Source organism: Chlamydomonas reinhardtii, chromosome 13 (assembly GCF_000002595.2).
Source record: "Chlamydomonas reinhardtii strain CC-503 cw92 mt+ chromosome 13, whole genome shotgun sequence".
NCBI classification, from domain to species: domain Eukaryota; kingdom Viridiplantae; phylum Chlorophyta; class Chlorophyceae; order Chlamydomonadales; family Chlamydomonadaceae; genus Chlamydomonas; species Chlamydomonas reinhardtii.
In genome coordinates, this window is record NC_057016.1 from 2,682,935 (window position 1) to 2,701,806 (window position 18,872).

The 18,872-nt window shown below is 63.1% G+C and overlaps 6 protein-coding genes across 6 annotated transcripts in view; 3 read left to right on the top strand and 3 right to left on the bottom strand.

Annotated features, from left to right (window-relative positions):
* Positions 1-278: 278 nt before the first annotated feature.
* CHLRE_13g582000v5 (uncharacterized protein) lies at positions 279-5,511 on the bottom strand. The gene is made up of 9 exons (XM_043069583.1): positions 5,329-5,511; positions 4,745-5,280; positions 4,335-4,665; positions 3,105-3,640; positions 1,863-1,921; positions 1,512-1,573; positions 1,242-1,329; positions 1,034-1,110; positions 279-906 (listed from the first exon to the last, which is right to left on the bottom strand). The coding sequence occupies exons 4-9, from the start codon at positions 3,109-3,111 to the stop codon at positions 852-854; spliced, it is 348 nt and encodes a 115-aa protein (XP_042917558.1). The 5' UTR covers positions 3,112-3,640; positions 4,335-4,665; positions 4,745-5,280; positions 5,329-5,511; the 3' UTR covers positions 279-851.
* A 2,644-nt stretch (positions 5,512-8,155) lies between these two features.
* Positions 8,156-10,651, bottom strand: CHLRE_13g582050v5 (uncharacterized protein). Its single transcript, XM_043069584.1, has 4 exons — positions 10,155-10,651; positions 9,805-9,899; positions 8,857-9,501; positions 8,156-8,702 (listed from the first exon to the last, which is right to left on the bottom strand). Exons 1-3 carry the CDS (start codon positions 10,257-10,259, stop codon positions 9,357-9,359), a joined length of 345 nt encoding a protein of 114 aa, XP_042917559.1. The 5' UTR covers positions 10,260-10,651; the 3' UTR covers positions 8,156-8,702; positions 8,857-9,356.
* Positions 10,652-11,161: 510 nt separating this feature from the next.
* CHLRE_13g582100v5 (uncharacterized protein) lies at positions 11,162-12,173 on the top strand. Its single transcript, XM_043069585.1, has one exon. The coding sequence runs from the start codon at positions 11,543-11,545 to the stop codon at positions 11,888-11,890; it is 348 nt and encodes a 115-aa protein (XP_042917560.1). The 5' UTR covers positions 11,162-11,542; the 3' UTR covers positions 11,891-12,173.
* A 48-nt stretch (positions 12,174-12,221) lies between these two features.
* Positions 12,222-13,983, top strand: CHLRE_13g582112v5 (uncharacterized protein). Its single transcript, XM_043069586.1, has 2 exons — positions 12,222-12,920; positions 13,185-13,983. Exon 1 carries the CDS (start codon positions 12,394-12,396, stop codon positions 12,886-12,888), a length of 495 nt encoding a protein of 164 aa, XP_042917561.1. The 5' UTR covers positions 12,222-12,393; the 3' UTR covers positions 12,889-12,920; positions 13,185-13,983.
* A 698-nt stretch (positions 13,984-14,681) lies between these two features.
* Positions 14,682-17,773, top strand: CHLRE_13g582150v5 (uncharacterized protein). Its single transcript, XM_043069587.1, has 3 exons — positions 14,682-15,940; positions 16,265-16,765; positions 17,078-17,773. Exons 1-3 carry the CDS (start codon positions 14,858-14,860, stop codon positions 17,396-17,398), a joined length of 1,905 nt encoding a protein of 634 aa, XP_042917562.1. The 5' UTR covers positions 14,682-14,857; the 3' UTR covers positions 17,399-17,773.
* A 2-nt stretch (positions 17,774-17,775) lies between these two features.
* The window catches only part of CHLRE_13g582201v5 (uncharacterized protein), a 3,596-nt gene continuing 2,499 nt past the window's right edge, over positions 17,776-18,872 (bottom strand). Inside the window, exons 6-7 of the mRNA XM_043069588.1 lie at positions 18,437-18,525; positions 17,776-18,284 (exon numbers count right to left, since the gene is read on the bottom strand). Coding sequence (XP_042917563.1) covers positions 18,182-18,284; positions 18,437-18,525 — 192 coding nt within the window. The 3' untranslated portion in view covers positions 17,776-18,181. The remainder of the gene's footprint in view (positions 18,285-18,436; positions 18,526-18,872) is intronic.

Genomic DNA, 18,872 nt, shown 5'->3' on the forward strand with positions numbered 1-18,872 from the left:
AGTTTCCGCTGAGTTTCCTGCGAGCCGCCCCTGCGCACCGCCTCCGCGTGCCCCCAGCGACTCTCGTGCACTCCAGCGAGTCCCACGCGCGCTCCGCGGCTACTCATACTGTCATACAACTCCTCAGCGCGGCGGCAGGGGCGGCTGGCGCCACCCTGCGAGGGTCCCAATGTCAACTGTGTGAAAACCGTGTGCGCTCAGAGGCAGCTTGTGGATGTGCGTGTGCGATGGGACAGTTGTAAGGCAGGTGGTGAAGTCCCGTAGGGTGCAGCTGATGCGTCTCGCTAAGTTTACATGCAGCTCACACGCAGCTTCCCACACGGTGCGCGCACGACTATGCACTCCCACTTGCACAGCGCGCCAACCACCAGCCTCCGCCGAGCTCTGCCGTACTCCACCGCAGCTTCCCACACGCCCCCCTGTACAACTACCAGCTCCCACCGTGTGTCAGTTAGGGTGTTGGTAGCTGCGATGATTGCCGCGCCGCACGCCGCACGTGCAAAGTACACGCATTACCACTGCTGCTTGCTCCTCATCCTGCAGAAAGTCTGGTAATGCTGGCGCTGGTGTTGCCGGCAAGTCTGCGTACTCAATGCTCCTCTACCGTACTTAAGGCCCAGTTCTCACCCACGCGGCCACACCCCAGCGGCACACACATGCACCCTTCCCCTCATGCACCTTCCCATCTCGCACCTCCACTGGCCAGACGAGTAGACGACCTGTCAGCTCGCCCGCCTCCGCGCTCTACTCCTATGTGCCGGTGCTCTTGCAGGCGGTATCCTGAACCCCCGCTCCCGCATGCGGGCCACCAGCTGCTCAATGAAGGGGTCCATGTCCTCAAACAGCGACTTTTAGGACTGGAGCGCGTCGCGCAGGTAGCGGGCGCGGGAAGACACGGTTAGGTACCTGCACAAGCAAGGGGGAGAAGCTGGCACGGTACCGTGGGAACAAACTGCACGCGCACACGCCGCACAGCAGGTGAGCAGGGCTCACCAGCACCCCAGCGGGAGACCAACAGACACTCCTAACTCACTTGACGGCGAAGGTCTGCGCCTCCCGGACAATACGTAAGATGTCTTGCGGGCGGACGGAGTCCGTGTGCCGCACCGCCTGTGAACTGCATGCCACAATATTCAATCGGGCAACTGGCTTGTGCGCATGCATGGGTGCATTGGCGGGGGCGGGTGCTCTGCTGGACGAAGTAAGGAGGTCAGGGCCCCACAAGTACGGCGCGCACCTACCTGCATCACGTCGTAGATGTCCTCCATGCCCATCCCTCGTGAGGTCGTGTTCCAAAACGGCACGTAGTGCACATTGGGCTGTAGCGACCTGCGTGCGGAAAATAGAGGCAGGCACACGTGCACGCAGGGGGACCACAAGGAACACAGTGTGCAGTGGCGTACGCTTTAACACTGCTTGATTTGCGCGCTAGGTCAAGGGGAAGAACAGCGGCCCTGTAGGCAATAGCAGCAGCACCAGCAAGAGCCAAGCGGGGTTTTGCAAGCACGCACCGTGTGTAGTGGGCCAGGAAGGGCTGGTTCTGGTACAGCACCAGCGAATTGGTGTGGAGGAGCTGCATGCGGTGGTGAAGAGATTAAAATGAGGTGGCGTTCGTAGGGCTTAGGTACTGCGTGCCATATGTGTATATGTGTTGTATATATGATATGTATGTTAGAACGAAGAAACCGAGACACGAAGCATGAACCGCTGTGTGCCGCCGTGAGTCATCGACGTGCCTTATGGCCTAACCGCTGTGCGTGTGTCCTGCTGCCTAGACGTTTCCCGGCACTCCTGTGCCTAGGCTTGTGGCGTTGAGGCACAGCGGTGGGGCTCTGGCGGGTTGAGGCTTGGCTAGGACTCACTGTGCGCGGAGTCACACGGACTTTGCCGGCGGGAGGGTTTGCAGCAAAGTCGGGGTTCACTATAAGGACGGGTTTGTGCGTTACGCATGCTTATTGTGCGCTACGCATGCGTCTGGGACTGGACGCATGCGTGCCAGAACGCATGAAGCATGAGGGGCGGGGGGCCGGGTCGGGCGCACAGCCGTGCGTACAAGCACGCATGCGGGCCGCATGCAGGCGCATGCGCACCAACCTGACGCAAGCACTAAGAGACGCACGTATTCCTGTAAGTCACGACATAGTCGTAGACAGCAAGCACGGCTCGCTCGCTCGTAGGGTCGCGTGATCGCCGGACGCGGCACTCCAACACTTCAACAGCGTCAGACCCTGCTATATGATGCAATGTGTATATCAAAACGAACAGTATAAGTAGGCTAGCAGGCCTTGCGAAGTATTCACTCGGACATAGTGCTAGACTTTTAGTCTTTAGACGGTCGGGCCTAAACGAGTGAACGCATGTGTATATATGGTATGCTGTACTATCTGGGCGTCGCACCAAGCAACCAGCATGGAGGCTGCACCTGACAAGGCGGGTTGTGTGGCTGGCGTGTAGAGGGCTGGCCACTGCCGCTGCCGCGCACTGCTCGCAAGGCCGGGGACTGCGAGGCAGCTCAAGGTGTGCGTAGAGTGCGTAGGCGTGGTTGTTGCTGCGACAGTGCCTTTGTTAAGCAGCCGCGGCGGGGGTTATGGTTATGAGATAGCACTGGCGTGGGACTGGGCGTGCACGATGAAGGTCGCGGGCGGCGACGGCGCAACTGAGTGCAACGGTGGCACTGCGGTGGCGGCCCCCCACAGGCCATGGCTGCCGTTGTCGCCATTGCTAGCGTTGGACGCGTGCTGCCCCCCGCCGGCATCAACCCCGCGGCTGCACCATCAGCTGCGCCATCGCATCAGGCGACGAGACAGCACTGGCGTGGGGCTGGGCGTTTGTGATTGGTGCCGCGGGCGGCGGTGGCGCCAGTGAGCGCAACGGCGGTGCTGCGGCGGTGGCCCCCCACAGGCCATGGCTGCCGTTGTCGCCAGCGCTAACGTTGGACGCGTGCTGCCCCCACCCGGCGTCACCCCCGCGGCTGCACCATCAGCTGCGCCATCGCATCAGGCGACGAGACAGCACTGGCGTGGGCCTGGGCGTTTGTGATTGGTGCCGCGGGCGGCGGTGGCGCCAGTGAGCGCAACGGCGGTGCTGCGGCGGTGGCCCCCCACATGCCATGGCTGCCGTCGTCGCCAACGCTAACGTTGGACTCGTGCTGCCCCCCGCCGGCGTCACCCCCGCGGCTGCACCATCAGCTGCGCCGTCGCATCAGGCGACGAGACAGCACTGGCGTGGGGCTGGGTGTTTGGGATTAGTGCCGCGGGCAGCGGCGTCGTGGGAGAGCGCAACGGCGGTGCTGCGACGGTGGCCCCCCACATGCCATGGCTGCCGTTGTCGCCAGCGCTAACGTTGGACGCGTGCTGCCCCCCGCCGGCGTAACCCCCGCGGCTGCACCATCAGCTGCGCCATCGCATCAGGCGACGAGACAGCACTGGCGTGGGGCTGGGCGTTTGTGATTGGTGCCGCGGGCGGCGGTGGCGCCAGTGAGCGCAACGGCGGTGCTGCGGCGGTGGCCCCCCACAGGCCATGGCTGCCGTTGTCGCCAGCGCTAACGTTGGACGCGTGCTGCCCCCCGCCGGCGTCACCCCCGCGGCTGCACCATCAGCTGCGCCGTCGCATCAGGCGACGAGACAGCACTGGCGTGGGCCTGGGCGTATGTGATTGGTGCCGCGGGTGGCGTCGTCGTGGGAGAGCGCAACGGCGGTGCTGCGGCGGTGGCCCCCCACATGCCATGGCTGCCGTTGTCGCCAGCGCTAACGTTGGACTCGTGCTGCCCCCCGCCGGCGTAACCCCCGCGGCTGCACCATCAGCTGCGCCGTTGCATCAGGCGACGAGACAGCACTGGCGTGGGCCTGGGCGTTTGTGATTGGTTCCGCGGGCGGCGGTGGCGCCAGTGAGCGCAACGGCGGTGCTGCGGCGGTGGCCCCCCACAGGCCACGGCTGCCATCGTCGCCATTGCTAGCGTTGGACGCGCGTTGCCCCCCGCCGGCGTCACCCCCGCGGCTGCACCATCAGCTGCGCCATCGCATCAGGCGACGAGACAGCACTGGCGTGGGCCTGGGCGTTTGTGATTGGGGCAGCGGGCGGCGGTGGCGCCAGTGAGCGCAACGGCGGTGCTGCGGCGGTGGCCCCCCACAGGCCATGGCTTCCGTCGTCGCCAGCGCTAACGTTGGACGCGTGCTGCCCCCAGCCGGCGTCACCCCCGCGGCTGCATCATCAGCTGCGCCGTCGCATCAGGCGACGAGACAGCACTGGCGTGGGCCTGGGCGTTTGTGATTGGGGCAGCGGGCGGCGGTGGCGACAGTGAGCGCAATGGCGGTGCTGCGGCGGTGGTCCCCCACATGCCATGGCTGCCGTTGTCGCCATTGCTAGCGTTGGACGCGTGCTGCCCCCCGCCGGCGTCACCCCCGCGGCTGCACCATCAGCTGCGCCGTTGCATCAGGCGACGAGACAGCACTGGCGTGGGGCTGGGTGTTTGGGATTGGTGCCGCGGGTGGCGTCGTCGTGGGAGAGCGCAACGGCGGTGCTGCGGCGGTGGCCCCCCACAGGCCATGGCTGCCGTTGTCGCCAGCGCTAACGTTGGACGCGTGCTGCCCCCACCCGGCGTCACCCCCGCGGCTGCACCATCAGCTGCGCCATCGCATCAGGCGACGAGACAGCACTGGCGTGGGCCTGGGCGTTTGTGATTGGGGCAGCGGGCGGCGGTGGCGCCAGTGAGCGCAACGGCGGTGCTGCGGCGGTGGCCCCCCACATGCCATGGCTGCCGTCGTCGCCAACGCTAACGTTGGACTCGTGCTGCCCCCCGCCGGCGTCACCCCCGCGGCTGCACCATCAGCTGCGCCGTCGCATCAGGCGACGAGACAGCACTGGCGTGGGGCTGGGTGTTTGGGATTAGTGCCGCGGGCAGCGGCGTCGTGGGAGAGCGCAACGGCGGTGCTGCGGCGGTGGCCCCCCACATGCCATGGCTGCCGTCGTCGCCAACGCTAACGTTGGACGCGTGCTGCCCCCCGCCGGCGTCACCCCCGCGGCTGCACCATCAGCTGCGCCGTCGCATCAGGCGACGAGACAGCACTGGCGTGGGGCTGGGTGCTTGGGATTAGTGCCGCGGGCGGCGGTGGCGCCAGTGAGCGCAACGGCGGTGCTGCGGCGGTGGCCCCCCACATGCCATGGCTGCCGTCGTCGCCAGCGCTAACGTTGGACGCGCGTTGCCCCCCGCCGGCGTCACCCCCGCGGCTGCACCATCAGCTGCGCCGTCGCATCAGGCGACGAGACAGCACTGGCGTGGGCCTGGGCGTTTGACGTTGGGGCAGCGGGCTGGCCGCTGCCGCTACTCACATTCCCGGGGACTGCGAGGTAGCTCAAGGCAGTGGATAGGTGCAGTTGTGGCTGCGACGATGCTTGTCCGCAGCAGCAGCCGCGGCAGGGGCTATGGTCGCAGACGCCATATCACGGTGCTTTTAAGCGCCTCAAGTCCTGTGTTATGACTTTGAGGATTGCACAGCACCGAGCCCCGACCACAAAGCGTTTCCCCGGCTGTCCCGTTAAAGGCGCTAGGCACGAGCGGCGGTGCGTGTGCCTGAGAGCTTTACCCCGTATCCAGCCCAGGGCATAAGGTGTTCCCCCGGCTGTCCCTGATAAGGCGTTGGGCGTGAGCGGCGGTGCGTGTGCCTGAGAGCTTTACCCCGTATCCAGCCCAGGGCACAAGGCGTTCCCCCGGCTGTCCCTGATAAGGCGTTGGGTGTGAGCGGCGGTGCGTGTGCCTGAGAGCTTTACCCCGTATCCAGCCCAGGGCACAAGGCGTTCCCCCGGCTTTCCTTCAGACGGCGTTGGGCGTGAGCGGCGGTGAGAGCAATGCCCCGTATCCAGCCCCGAGCACAAGGTGTTCCCCCGGCTTTCTTTCATACGGCGTTGGGCGTGAGCGGCGGTGCGTGTGCCTGAGAGCTTTACCCCGTATCCAGCCCTGGGCATAATGTGTTCCCCCGGCTGTCCCTGATAAGGCGTTGGGCGTGAGCGGTGGTGCGTGTGCCTGAGAGCTTTACCCCGTATCCAGCCCAGGGCAAAAGGCGTTCCCCCGGCTGTCCCTGATAAGGCGTTGGGCGTGAGCGGTGGTGCGTGTGCCTGAGAGCTTTACCCCGTATCCAGCCCAGGGCACAAGGCGTTCCCCCGGCTTTCCTTCAGACGGCGTTGGGCGTGAGCGGCGGTGCGTGTGCCTGAGAGCTTTACCCCGTATCCAGCCCAGGGCACAAGGCGTTCCCCCGGCTTTCCTTCAGACGGCGTTGGGCGTGAGCGGCGATGCGTGTGCCTGAGAGCTTTACCCCGTATCCAGCCCAGGGCACAAGGCGTTCCCCCGGCTTTCCTTCAGATGGCGTTGGGCGTGAGCGGCGGTGCGTGTGCCTGAGAGCTTTACCCCGTATCTAGCACGAGGCACAATACGTTTTCCCGGCTTTTCCTGCTGCGGCACTGGGCGTGAGCGGCGGTGCGTGTGCCTGAGAGCAGTGCCCCGTATCCAGCCCCGAGCACAAGGCGTTCCCCGGCTGTCGGCGTTGGGCATCAGCTGAGGCGCGAGCGCAGAGAAGGCCCCGTGTGCGTTCATATTAATCCCCCTTTCAACACCGCACATGGCAAGACAAGCAAGTATCAAGTATGCGGCCAACCAAGTTTAAGTGTTGCATGGGGCACTGCTTCCAAACTCTTTGCGGCACTTCCTTCTTTGCCAGTTCAATTTATATATACTGTATCCTTCTATGCATATCACACATTACTAAAGACTACAGACACGTCAAGGTGTCAGTATGTAGAGACCCGCAAACAGTTCTCTGCCACTCGGCAGAGGACGCCCTCGCCCTGCTATGTTTGCTTTTAAGGCCCAGTCTCCACTAGTAACGCTATTAGGCGCACAGGTGCGCCTTGCAGCGGCCATAACGCTGGGTTGTTGCAGGGGTGGTGACGTCGTTGACCGAGCGCAATATTCATCGCCCACCTTCAATTCGTTCAGGTTCAGGCTCAACAAAAGCATTTCAAAAGGCTACAGAGCCATCACGCGTGGCGCAGGTGAGGCGGGGGTACCATCCGCGCGACTTGGTTGCTAGCTTCCGAGGCTGTCAGCTGAGAGCATGCGCATGCTAAGGTGTCTGTATAATGGCACCGTACAAGCCTGTCATCAGTTCATGCTCAGTTCTCAGTCCTGGTACCCTCCCGCCCTCCCTCAGGACTCCGGCCGCACGAAGGGCCACCCGTGCGGACCACCCCTGGGTGGGCTAGACGTGGCGCACTCACACGTTAACCCCAACAGGCAAGTCTATGTCCAGATAATATTTCGCAATTGCTGAAGTAAGCACTGCATGAGTAGCGTGTCTGCAGCTGAACATGGGGGGAAAGGTACCTTGCGTCTTACCCTCTGATATGCCTGGTTTTGTGGTTTGGTTCCTGACCGAATCGTCCTGAACACTATGCAGGCTTACGAAGGGCAGCACGGGTGTGGCTAGCTGTGGACTGGAGCGCTGGCACCGGCAGCATGCGGAGTCTGCGGTGGCACTGTGCAGCAGGTCGGACGTTGTGGTTGAGGTCGTTGTGTGTTTGGCAAGACTTAGTATGGGTCCACCTGTGCCGCTTATGCCTTGGCGGGTGGCGTTTGGTTGTTCCGCGGAAGTGGCTACATGCACATCTGTGGCTAGCTACGGACTGGAGTGCCGGCACCGGCAGCATGCAGAGTCTGCGGTAGCACTGTGCAGCAGGTCGGACGTTGTGGTTGTCGTTGTGTGTTTGGCAAGACTTTAGTATGGGCACACCTCTGCCGCTTATGCCTTGGCGGGTGGCATTTGGTTGTTACCCGGAAGCGGCTACATACGCATCTGTATTCATGTTACGGTAGGGCACGTTCGGTGAGCGAGGAGGTCGATGGGTGACAGGGCATGTGGAGCGGGCAGACTTCCTTTCCAGGGTGTGCGATGGCGGACTAAAAGCGTAAGGAGAGGCTGGTGGATGGAGGCGGACTCACGCCTTCAGAGAAACAGGCCGAATCCTCGTTTACACTGGACGCGCGGCACGTGCCGTTGCATGAACTGTAACACAAATGAGCAGTTGAGGGAATTGGCTTCGTGTGCCCCACGTGTGCGTGCATGCATGCGGGTGGGAAGCGTGCAGTTGGGGGCAGCTGCTTGCGTTAGGTAACGCACATGCGTCCCGCATGCGCCATGGCATGCGTAGTACTTCACGCAACCGGCATATGTGCTTCAAGCATGCGTATGGCATGCGTTCGAGACGCATGCGTACATCCAGAAAGAGTCGCTGCGGCCGCTAGCCAACACCAGCATGCGTTAGGTAACGCATGCTCTGGTAGCGCACGCATGCGTATGGGCGGGCACCGCATGCGTACAGCACATGCTTTTCACGCGTTAAGCATGCGTTTGGGCCATGCGGCACGCATGCTAACGCATGCTCTAACGCATGGACCCGTCGTTATAGTGGTTGGTGGAGTCAAGTTGGGCCCTGATAGCATGTGATGGCTCGGCGTCTTCGGGTGCTGGGACTGTCCCCTCTGTAACATCCGCATTCTTATGGCCCTCACCAGGCAAATTAGGTACCATTTTGACCATCCACATGAAGCATTTCCTCTTGATTGCATTTCCTTCACCTACCGAGCTGCTGCCCTGCCAAGGTTCCACGAGAGCCACATCCAGCACTGACTGCCCCCGGCCCTGCTCCTCATCCTGCAGAAACTCAAGTGAAAAGGCAACCCTCAGGGCGGAGCTTGAGTGGGGCCCGGGAACACCTCCTCCCCGCACACAACCCGTTGGCCACCACACACGTGTACTGCAGCACGCACTCCGCTAAGCAGATGACCTGCCCTACGCTCCCGCACACCTGCATTGACAGGTATGCCATCCACGGCCTGACGCAGGTCGTGTCGCATTTGGGCAGGAACCTGATGGTCCTACAGGAGGGCAGGGAGCGGGGAAGGTCATGGTGAGGACTTGTAGGCCAGCACTGGCCATGAGGGCAAGGCGAAAACTGGGCTGTGGGTTTCCGTACAGGCAAACTAGGCGCGCCGTTCACAGAGCCGAGCGCGTGAGCATGCAGCCTGACGTCTCGCATACTGAAGTGGGTCAAGGCCTCAAGTAATGGCATGTGCACCGAGGTGTACTGGAGCCTAGCGCACCCACCATGCATGGCTACAAAAGGCCTATGCTGTGGAAAATGCAGAGGCAAACATAGGCCAGACTGAGCTAGCACGCTTTCCACAAAGCACCAAAGCGCAAGTTGCATTCGTCACACTCAGCTAGTAAAGCTCATGTGGCAACGTGGCCATAAGAGGAGTCTCTGTCCCCTGCCACCTTTGATATCGAGCGCTCACCGATGTCCTTCTAGGGGTAGTGGTACGTGGACTTGGCGAGGAACAGGAACTGCGGGATGAGGATATTCGTGTCAATGCCCGCCGCCCCGTCTGCCGTCTTGATGATGCTGAGCAGCGGCGCTGTGCAGTTCTTGTCGGGACCACACCAGCGCGGCCTGAGGCAGAGAGGCGGAGGCACAGCTTGGTTTAGCACCCCGTGTACGCCAAGTCACGTGCGTGAGGGGTGGCCCCCTCTGGGTCGCTGTACCCTACATACGGTACCACGGACCCCAGCACACTAGCCCAGCCTCCCCGGCCTGGGCATTTTAACAGCCTAATCCTGTCTCCCTTCGTGGCCCATGTGGCCCATGTGTCTCCATACAGGATTCATGCAGGATCCATAATTCCAATTTCAGTGTACGAATCGGTGGTAGTCTGACCGGTGCCGACAAAGCGCTGTCAGCTCAGTGCTCTCTCACATGTTATCGTCCACATTGTGCACAAACCGCTCGTCCGGCAGCTCCAAATCACCGCGGTCCAACAGCGGCTGAAGGTGTTTGTAGCACGCATCGATCTGTCGTGTGTGGGGCATGAGAGGTAGGGAGGAGTTGAGCGTGGCATACGCGCATGGACCTGTCCGGGGTTCTTCCCGGCCTGGCACATACAGCCCTTGGCTGGGTGCCCTCCCGGTCTATGCCTTCCAGCGCCCAACCTAAGGCCAGGCAGAACACACACAACCACACACCCATACATTTACCAGCAGCATTGGCACCCACAGCGTCAACCCTTTCTCCTATTTGCTTTCCCAACACACACATGCATAACCTACCTGCATTACGTCGTAGATGTCCTCCGCACCCATGCCTCGTGAGGTTGTGTTCCAAAACGGCACGTATTCCACATTGGGCTGCAGCAGCGACCTGCGTGCGAGCATTGTGAGGCGGAAGCAGGCATGTGCAAGGGGTGCCATGAGGCATGCAAAATGGCAGGAAGTACGCGCACCATAACCGTAATGCTTGGCTGGCGCGCTAGGTCATGGGCATATGGCAAAGGCTTAACGGCAGCACCAGCACCACTACCAGTAGCTTCGCACCACCCAGCAGGTCTCGTATGCGCACGCGCGCACCGTGTGAAGTGGGCCAGGAAGGGCTGGTTCTGATACAGCACCAGCGAGTTGGTGTGGAACAATTGCGTGCATGCAACAGTATCCGCACAACTTGGAATGTGCGTATAAAGTATGCGGCGGTTGGTTGTTGGGTGGTGAGCGACGCTGCTTGTCGGGCTGTCCGCATGTACCAAAGCTGGCAGTGACCAACAGTTGGTAACAGTTCCGTAGCACGTAACGCTAAATTACGCGTTCTGAGGTTCTGAAGATAGCAATCAACACACCGGGAGGTCGCATGCAGGGCTGGCGCATGAGGTAACTGCACGCATGTGTGGCATATGGGCCATGAGGCATGCACACGCCCATTGTTGGCGGGGGACCGGAAATGGGCGGCAACGACTCCAAGAAGAATGGAGCGGGCATGCGTGGCGGGCAGAAGAAACAAACGGACCAGCCGCCTCGCTCATTCCACATGCAGGCTAGCCGGCTCGCTCCTGGAACGGCACCAGCTACTGGAACGGCACTTGCAGTCTGATCACTACACCTCCTCTCGCCGGGGTTCAAAGGTTCAAGGCAGCCACGCCGGGCACTTGACTCACTTAAAGTAGGTGTGGTTGGCAAGCGGCACACCCCCGTGGCCGGCGGGTTCTTGGGCACACACTGCGGGACACGGGAGGTGTACGGCGTGCCATATCCATTGTGCATTGAACAAGCATTGTGTGCCTGATGTTTTAACAATACATTCATCAGGCTTACTTAATGCTTGCTCACACGGCATAGTCAAGCAAGCGCACCCCTTGCTTGCTTCACCCTCCCAGCACCCCGGCCGGGGGCCCCCTCCCCCTAGGCATACATAGTCCAAAGCTGCACAAATCTTATTTGCCTGAAACCACCGGAACAACTGTCCTCGGCTTTGCAATGCGAACCTATTTTTGGGGCGAGCCGCACTGCTGCGGAACTGGTTTTTCTAAGCGCTCAGTCGTGGACTCAGTGGGTGACGGCTGGGTGATGGCTCAGTCGTGGGCTCAGTGGGACGCACTCACTCTACCCTCCCGACGGTGCAGGGACGTGACGTCAACTCCGCAACCAACATCCGGCACGCGCTGGTGGAGATGCTGCTGGGGCACAAGCGACCTGAATCGCTGCAGACTGGCGGCGGCGGCGGCGGCGGCGGCGGCGGCAGCGGCGGCGGCGGCAGCGGCGGCGGCAGCGGCAGCGGCAGCGGCAGCGGCAGCGGCAGCGGCGGCGGCGGCAGCGGCGGCAGCAGCGGCAGCGGCGGCAGCGGCGGCGGCGGCAGCGGCGGCAGCAGCGGCAGCGGCGGCAGCGGCGGCGGCGGCAGCGGCGGCAGCGGCGGCGGCGGCGGCGCGTGCGCGCATCTTGGTAGCGTAGGGGGCGGGAAAGGCCACGTGGAGGAGGAGAGCGCAGCGCCGCCCAAGAAGCGGCGCAAGCGCGCAGGCTGAGGAGCCGGCTGGCGGTGTCTAGGTAGCGGTCCGCGGTGGGGCTGGCAGGGCATGCGTAGCGGCATGACAAGCAGTGCGGCTGTTGACAACTGTGCTGTGCAAGTGGCCGCGTCTGGCTGCGGTTGGCTCTGCTGTGGCATCGCGATTGCTAGGCACCTGGTTTGGCTATGTGCCTGTGGAAACCGACCCCGGCTATGTCCGGGCGATGAGGCTGTTGGAAGGTCGCACCATTTAGGATTCAGGGTTTGTCTCCCCGGTGGCCTCGTTCCTGGTCCACGCGGTCTCAATTATAAACTGCACAATTTGGAATTATAGCCTACCAAAACTTTTCCAGCATTGCAAGTGACTCCACAGTGACTGGGCTGCTTTTGCATAGTCCTAGGAATTGACAAGCCGGGCGCTGTAAAATGCCGCGATTAGAGCCCATCGATGAGCGCAATGCTTGCACCCTTTCCGGTTCAGTGCTTTACTCGTGGCGACGAGCTCGTCCTCGACGCAAAACAATGTCTAGAGCCAGCCTGCCCAGCTCGAGCGCCACCTCAGGCTCGAGCTTAGCGTACCGCTGGGTCGCTGACTTCCACAAGGCTGCCACAGAATACGAACGGAGCATTCTAGAGGTCACCGCCGCGCTGAGGGCAATCGGCGTGGAGCCCAACGCCCGGCCGCCTGCTCTGCGGCCGCCCGACGAGCCGCCGGCGCCGGGAGCCGCGGGGCCGGCCTCGGAGCCAGGCTCTTCGGCATCGTCAGCGCCGGACGTCGGCCGCAGCCCTCAGAGGAAGTGGGTTGACGACTGGGCGAGATTCCGCAAGGCCACGGAGGCGTACGTGGTCCAGTTGAGGGAGCAGCTCCATCAGGCAGAGTTGCGCGCCCTCAAGGAGCAACATCAGGCACAGTTGCAAGCTGCTGAGGAGCGGGGGCGGGCTCAGGCGCAGCGGGAGGCGGCTGCGGCAGCGCTGGCGGCGCCGGCCCCCAAATGCTGGTGCTGGCCCTGGCGCTGATGGCCCCCCGGCCCCAGGTGGCTGCAGGCCAGGTGAGGATGCTTCCGTGGGTGGAGAGGTTCGGGCAATGGAAGGGTTATGGAGGGGGGAGGCGGCGGAGTGGGCGGATTCGGCGGAGTGGGCGGATGCAGGACCCGCGGGTTGTGAGGGAGGCGCAAGCGGAGGGTGGGAGGCGGCAGACTCGGAGCGGACCTCGCAATGGCGGGCAGACCTCCTGGCGGCAGCTCCGTGTGCACGATCGCCCCTCTCGGCTCTCGTCACCTGTACTGCCTTCTTCCCCTCCCTCGGCCCCGCAGACGAACCCGCTGTGGCCGCGGGAGCTCCCTACCCCCTACCCGCCTTGGTGCCCTCCCCCCCACCGCTGGGTATCGTGCCGGCCCCGCTGGCGCCCTGCCGGGCAGCGCCCCTGCCCGCTGGCGCTCCGCTGTCCATGGCTTCGCGGCGACGCCCAACGGGTGGTGGGAATGGCATGCGTGGCAGATCAGGCCGTGCGAGGGACGGGCGCGGCGGAGTCAGGAATGGTGACGTGTTGCTGAGGCGACGTGCGGCCCACGTGCCGGCGATGGCAGTATCAGCGGTGGCAGGGTGGGGCGTGGGGCGGCTGAGGTGGCTGAGTCTGGCCGCAGCCGTGGGCAGTCTCAGGCTGGCTGCCTGAGCAGCAGTGGTGCCGCGTGTACTTTGCACGTGCGGTGTGCGGCGCGGCAATCCTCGCAACTACCGACAGTTTAACTGACACACGGGGATCACAAACGGGCTTTCGCGCAACTGCCAGCGAACAGGGGCGGCACGTGGCGTGGCGGTTGGCGCGCGGCGCGAGTGGGAGTGCGTAGTTGGACAGCGAGGCGTGTGGGAAGCTGCAACAGAGTACGGCGGGGCTTGGCGGAGGCTGGCGGTTGGCGCGCAGCGCGAGTGGGAGTGCATAGTCGTGCGCGTGCCGTTTGGGAAGCTGCGTGTGCGATGGGACAGTGGTAAGGCAGGTTGGTAAAGTCCCGTAGGGTGCAGCTGATTCCCAGAACCCAGCAGATGGCAAACAATTTGCAACGGCAGGGCAGGAGTACGCGGCCGGTCGAACGCCGGAGTTACTGTACCGACGAGTTGCTGGCTGGCTGGAAGTTTGCTGACGCGCATTCCTCCGGGCGCCCGGCCAGGCGACAGCACCACAGACACACCGCAACGCCACACTCGCGAGGCATAGCCGCATCGCACCTGCAGGAAGATGACCAGCGTCCACGGATGAGCACCAAATGCACACAGAGAGGCCGGGCGACAGTCTGACAAGCAGGGGTGAAAACAGGGCGCGGCAAGGGAGAAAAGGGTTTGGGAAGCTGCGTGTGTGAGCTGCGTGTGTGAGCCGCGTGTAAACCCAGAGAGACGCATGGGGCTGACCCGGTTTCCATAACTGCCTCTAAGCGCACACGGTCGCACACGGTTGACATTTGGGCTCAAGCGCAGGCGGGACTCGCTGGAGTGCATGATAGTCGCTGGTGGGCACGCGCGGGCGGGGCGCGGGGGGAACTCGGCGGAAACTCGGCAAAAACTGGCGTGGAATTCGCGCAAAACTCGCATGAAACTCGGGCGAAATTCCGGCAAAACTCGGGAGTCGCACCAGGCTGCGACAGCTCATACTCTCATGAACGTGTATGTGGGGGCTGTGCAAATTGACGGGTACAGGGGCGACAGATGCGACAGAAGTGCGAATGGTGGCAGACCGCACGGGGAGGGCGAGTAATGCTGTGGGCGGAACGCGGAAGTTCTACGACACACAAGTATATAAACCTGGGGCATCTAGATGTGTCTTTTTCCGACTGTCCTACTGTCAAGTATCAGGGCCATTCTAGGGCGAGCAATGTCGCTGCGGACCTGGGGGGTTTTGAGGAACAATGGTCTTGTGAATGCGCCTCCCAATAATAGAAACTCCAGGAACCATACAGTTATCTCTTCGCATCGCGTTGCTTGGACGCGAGCAAACATGGCAAGTAGCGCTCACGATCGCCGCACAAGCCAACAAACGGCAAACAGCGTTGATCCGCTGACGCCAGATATCATTTGTAAAGTAGCAGAGCAGCTGCCGCCGAACGACGTCGCTTGCGGCCTCAAGCTCGCGAGCCAGGTCCTCGCCGCACCTTTGCGTGGCCTCTACCGCACCGTTCACCTGCAGCATCCCACCAACCCGGACCTGCCTTGTGAGCCCTGGCCCGGGCCGCACTTCGTGTCACACTGGGGCCGGCCCGAGCCCTGGCGTGCCCTGACGCTGCGGCAGCGGCGGCGGGTCCTGGGCCTGGCAGCGGCGTCCGGCGATGCTGCAAGCCTGGACATAGCGCTTGCGCACTGTGGCGCTAGCGCGGGCGAGGCAGTCGTGCCGCCGGCCGCCGCCGGCAGCATCCCTGCCCTGGAGCGGCTGCTGCAGCTGCCGGGGGGCCGGGACTGCGTGTTCGAGGCGGCCTGTGCGGCGGCGGGCGCGGGCCAGCTGCACGTCCTGCAGTGGCTGCACCGGCGGCCGGACTACCGCGCCGCACTGGACAACGTCGTGTCGAGGCGCTGCGTGATGGAGGCCGCCGCGCGAGGCCGCCAGGACGCAGTGATTGAATGGCTCCTTCAGCAGGACCTGGTTACCTGCCAGAACAAGGATGCCAGGACCTGGGTCATGGTGGCCGCCGCTCTGGGCTGCAAGCCTGTACTGTCGCGTGCGTTTCCCGCCATGCTGCGGTGGCACCATCGCCACACATCGGTGCTGCCCTCCTTTGTGTACGGCTGTACGCTGTCGGAGCTGCAGCAGCACTTTGACGCCATAGTAGACACGCCCGAGGAGTTGTACCAACTACCCTTGGGATTGTACGTGTCCGTGGCGGCCGCCAGCCCGGCCTCCGACTGGCTGCAGAGGGTGGAGTACCTGGAGCAACGCTGGGCGGCGGCGACGGCGGGCCGGCGGGGAACAGCGGATGACGACAACTACCACCAGAAGCGCCTGCGCTCGCCGTGGCTGCACATTACGGTCTCCAGCGAAACCTACACTACTCTTAAGACGCCGCCAGACTACATACAACGGCTGGAGGTACGGGTTTGCAGACCGATAGCGCACATAGATACATGTCCGTCGCCGTTGAGTACTTGTTTGGGTGCTCATGGGTGGCTCATCATACGGGGGCCATGGAAACCGCGTGTGCAGTCCCGTGTGCGGCACTGCCCAGATATCTATCTTGCTTGTCTAGTTTGTCTCCAACCTGTGCCTGCCATGCGAAGCGCTGTGGGGAAGATGCCTTCCAATGTGTGCACCATGCAACGGCGACCACTGGTAGCGACCTGCGCTGCGTCTGCTTGCTTAGCCCGCGTGGCGCTCCGATTCTGAAGACCTGCAGCTGCGTTATGGCTGCTGCAGGCTCTGGTGGCGCGCGGTTACACACTGGACTGCACTGCCTTGGCGGCAGCTGCGGACGGGACGACCGACCTGGGCATTCTGCAGTGGCTGCTGGACGAGCAGGACTTCCGGCCCGCTGACAACCCTTACGTACTGCGGGGGCTGTGCGACGAGGCGTCGCTGGCCGGGCTGCACATGCTCTGGGCGCGCGGCATCATCACTGATCACCAGCTCTTCGATGCGATCAGCAGCAGGGACGGGATCTCCTGGAGGGAGCGCCGGCTGGAGCCAGAGGCAGTAGGGGCACTGGTGGACGGCATGGAGGGCGGGAACAATGCGGCTGGCTGGGGCTTCCTGTTTGGTGCGGCGGCGGAGCGGGGTATGCCACTCGCGCTGCTGCGGGCGCTGCACGAGCGGCGCGGTGCCGCCATCGACCTGGGCGCGATGGTGCGAGGCGGCTGCAGCGTGGAGGCGCTGGAGTGGGCACGGCACGCGCTGCAGGGGGCGGCGGCGACAGAGCAGGTGCGTTGCTTGTTCAAGGGACCTTCTACTTAAGACAGCGAAAAGGGCAAGCGTGACGGCGGCTTGGAAAAGGGCAGGCGTGACGGCGGCTTGGCTGCCATAGGGAGGCAGCAGCGGCGTTTGGGGCGCAGGTGCGTGCGCGACTGCCGTTGGTGGCAGGGGCATGAGTGGGGAGGTGCACGGGCGGCATGTCACGGATACACGCATTGCACATGTTGTCACCTGAAGCCTCGCTTCTCCGTGTGCGTCACCCAAATAATCGGGTTTGCGGCCTAACTGACTGCGGCCTGACCCGCCCCCGGGATCCCGCAGGTGAGCGACTGCTCGCTGTCGACTAAGGAGCTGTGGGCGGCGGCCTGTGCCGGAAACTTTGACGCCGCGGACTGGCTATGCGACAGGGGGCTCGTCAGCAGCGCGGCGCAGCAGCAGCCCGCCGGCGGCGGCGGCACGGCCGCGCCTCTGGGTGCAGAGTGGGTTGTGGCGCAGGTAGAGGCTACGGTGGAGATGACTGTATACAAGCGTCGGGCGGCGATGGTGGGCCTTGCGTGGTGGCGCCAGCGGGCAGGGCAGGAGAAGCTTAGCCCAGAGCAAGAGAAGCGGATTAGCAGAGTAGTACTGGAGGCGAAGCGCTAGCGGCAGCCAAGAAAACTAACGAAGCAAAGATGTGTGGGCGGTCTGTGTGAGTGTGTTGAAGGGATGTTGTACATGTGAGCGCAGCACTTGTGAAAGCTGACGACATGCACGGAGCTGGAAGTGGGTTTCAATAACGCTAGACGTATCTTCGCATAGAATAATTGCTGAACGCTGAAGGCACCATCGTGCCCACCGCCGCTTTTACTTCCGACACAAGTAAGCGAGATGGTGGGGCAAGAACGATTGGGACAGATGTTTAGGCGTGGGCTCTTCACACACGGAAGCGCAGCTACCATCGCTTGGGCCCCCATGCGGTACTGACCTGGGCACTGTATCACAGCCTTACAGGCATGCACACGCAAATCTGAACTGCTTTGGTCGGTCAGAGAGTAGAAACCATATCTCTCAAGAACCTATACCGCAGCCGATGCTTAATGGCTAGTGTTGCCTCCCCAGTGCCCACTTGCCTCTCCGCCAGGTGCCTCTCCTCAGCTGCCTCCTCTGCCCAGCTACCGCCTTCGATCACTGCCTGTCCTCTTCCCAGCTGCCTCCCCTCCTTGATCAAGCCCTCAGCTGCAGGTGGCAATGCTCCACAGCCCCTGTTGCCTCCTCAGCTGCCTCCTCAGCTCCCTCCCCAGGGCAGGGGCCTGTCCTTGGATGCTTGGCCCTAAGCTGTTGCCTCCTCAGCAGCAATACCTGCTCAGGTTCGATCACTGCCTTCCCTCTTCCCAGCTGCCTCCCTCCTCAATTAAGCCCTCAGCTGCCTCCTCCAGGCTCCAGCCCTCAGCTGCAGTCGCCACTCCGCAGCAGTGCCACCAGTTGCAGGTAGCCGGGCTGCTCGGGTGTGATGAAGCCGTGTCGGATGAGGAAGTCGATGATCACCAGGCTGCAGGAGGTGGGGCGGAGGTGAGGGAGAAGGGGGGCGGAGGTGGGGGAGGAGAGGGGTATAGAGGGTGGGGGCAGCTCGGGCGCAGCACCGGTCCCACACCCACACTAGGCCACATCATCACTACGCCTCACCAACACCGTGCCTCGCACCAGCAATTGGTCTTGAACTCGGTGGTGGTGGCCACCAGCTGCGCCACCTCCTCCAGCGGCAGCAGCTGGAACTCCTGAACCTCGCCGTCCTGCAGTGTGCGTGTGTGTGTGTGTGTGTGTGTGTGTGTGTGTGTGTGTGTGTGTGTGTGTGTGTGTGTGTGCGTGCGTGTGTGTGTGTGTGTTTGGGGGGGGTTACATTGATGATTATTTAAGAAGTGAAGGCGTAGCAAGGAACAAGGGGGGGAAGGCGGGGCAGGCGGGGCAGGCGGGTGGGGGCGGGTGGGGGGAAGGGCGGGGTGTGCAGATGTGTGGTGCAGGTGGCCCAGAAGAATTGTTGACAGGGCCAATGCCGCCGTCGGCACGTCCAAAAACACACAGGCCCTGAACCACACCCGTGCGGTGCCGCCCACTCGCCCACCCATTCAGCCCCCCCCCC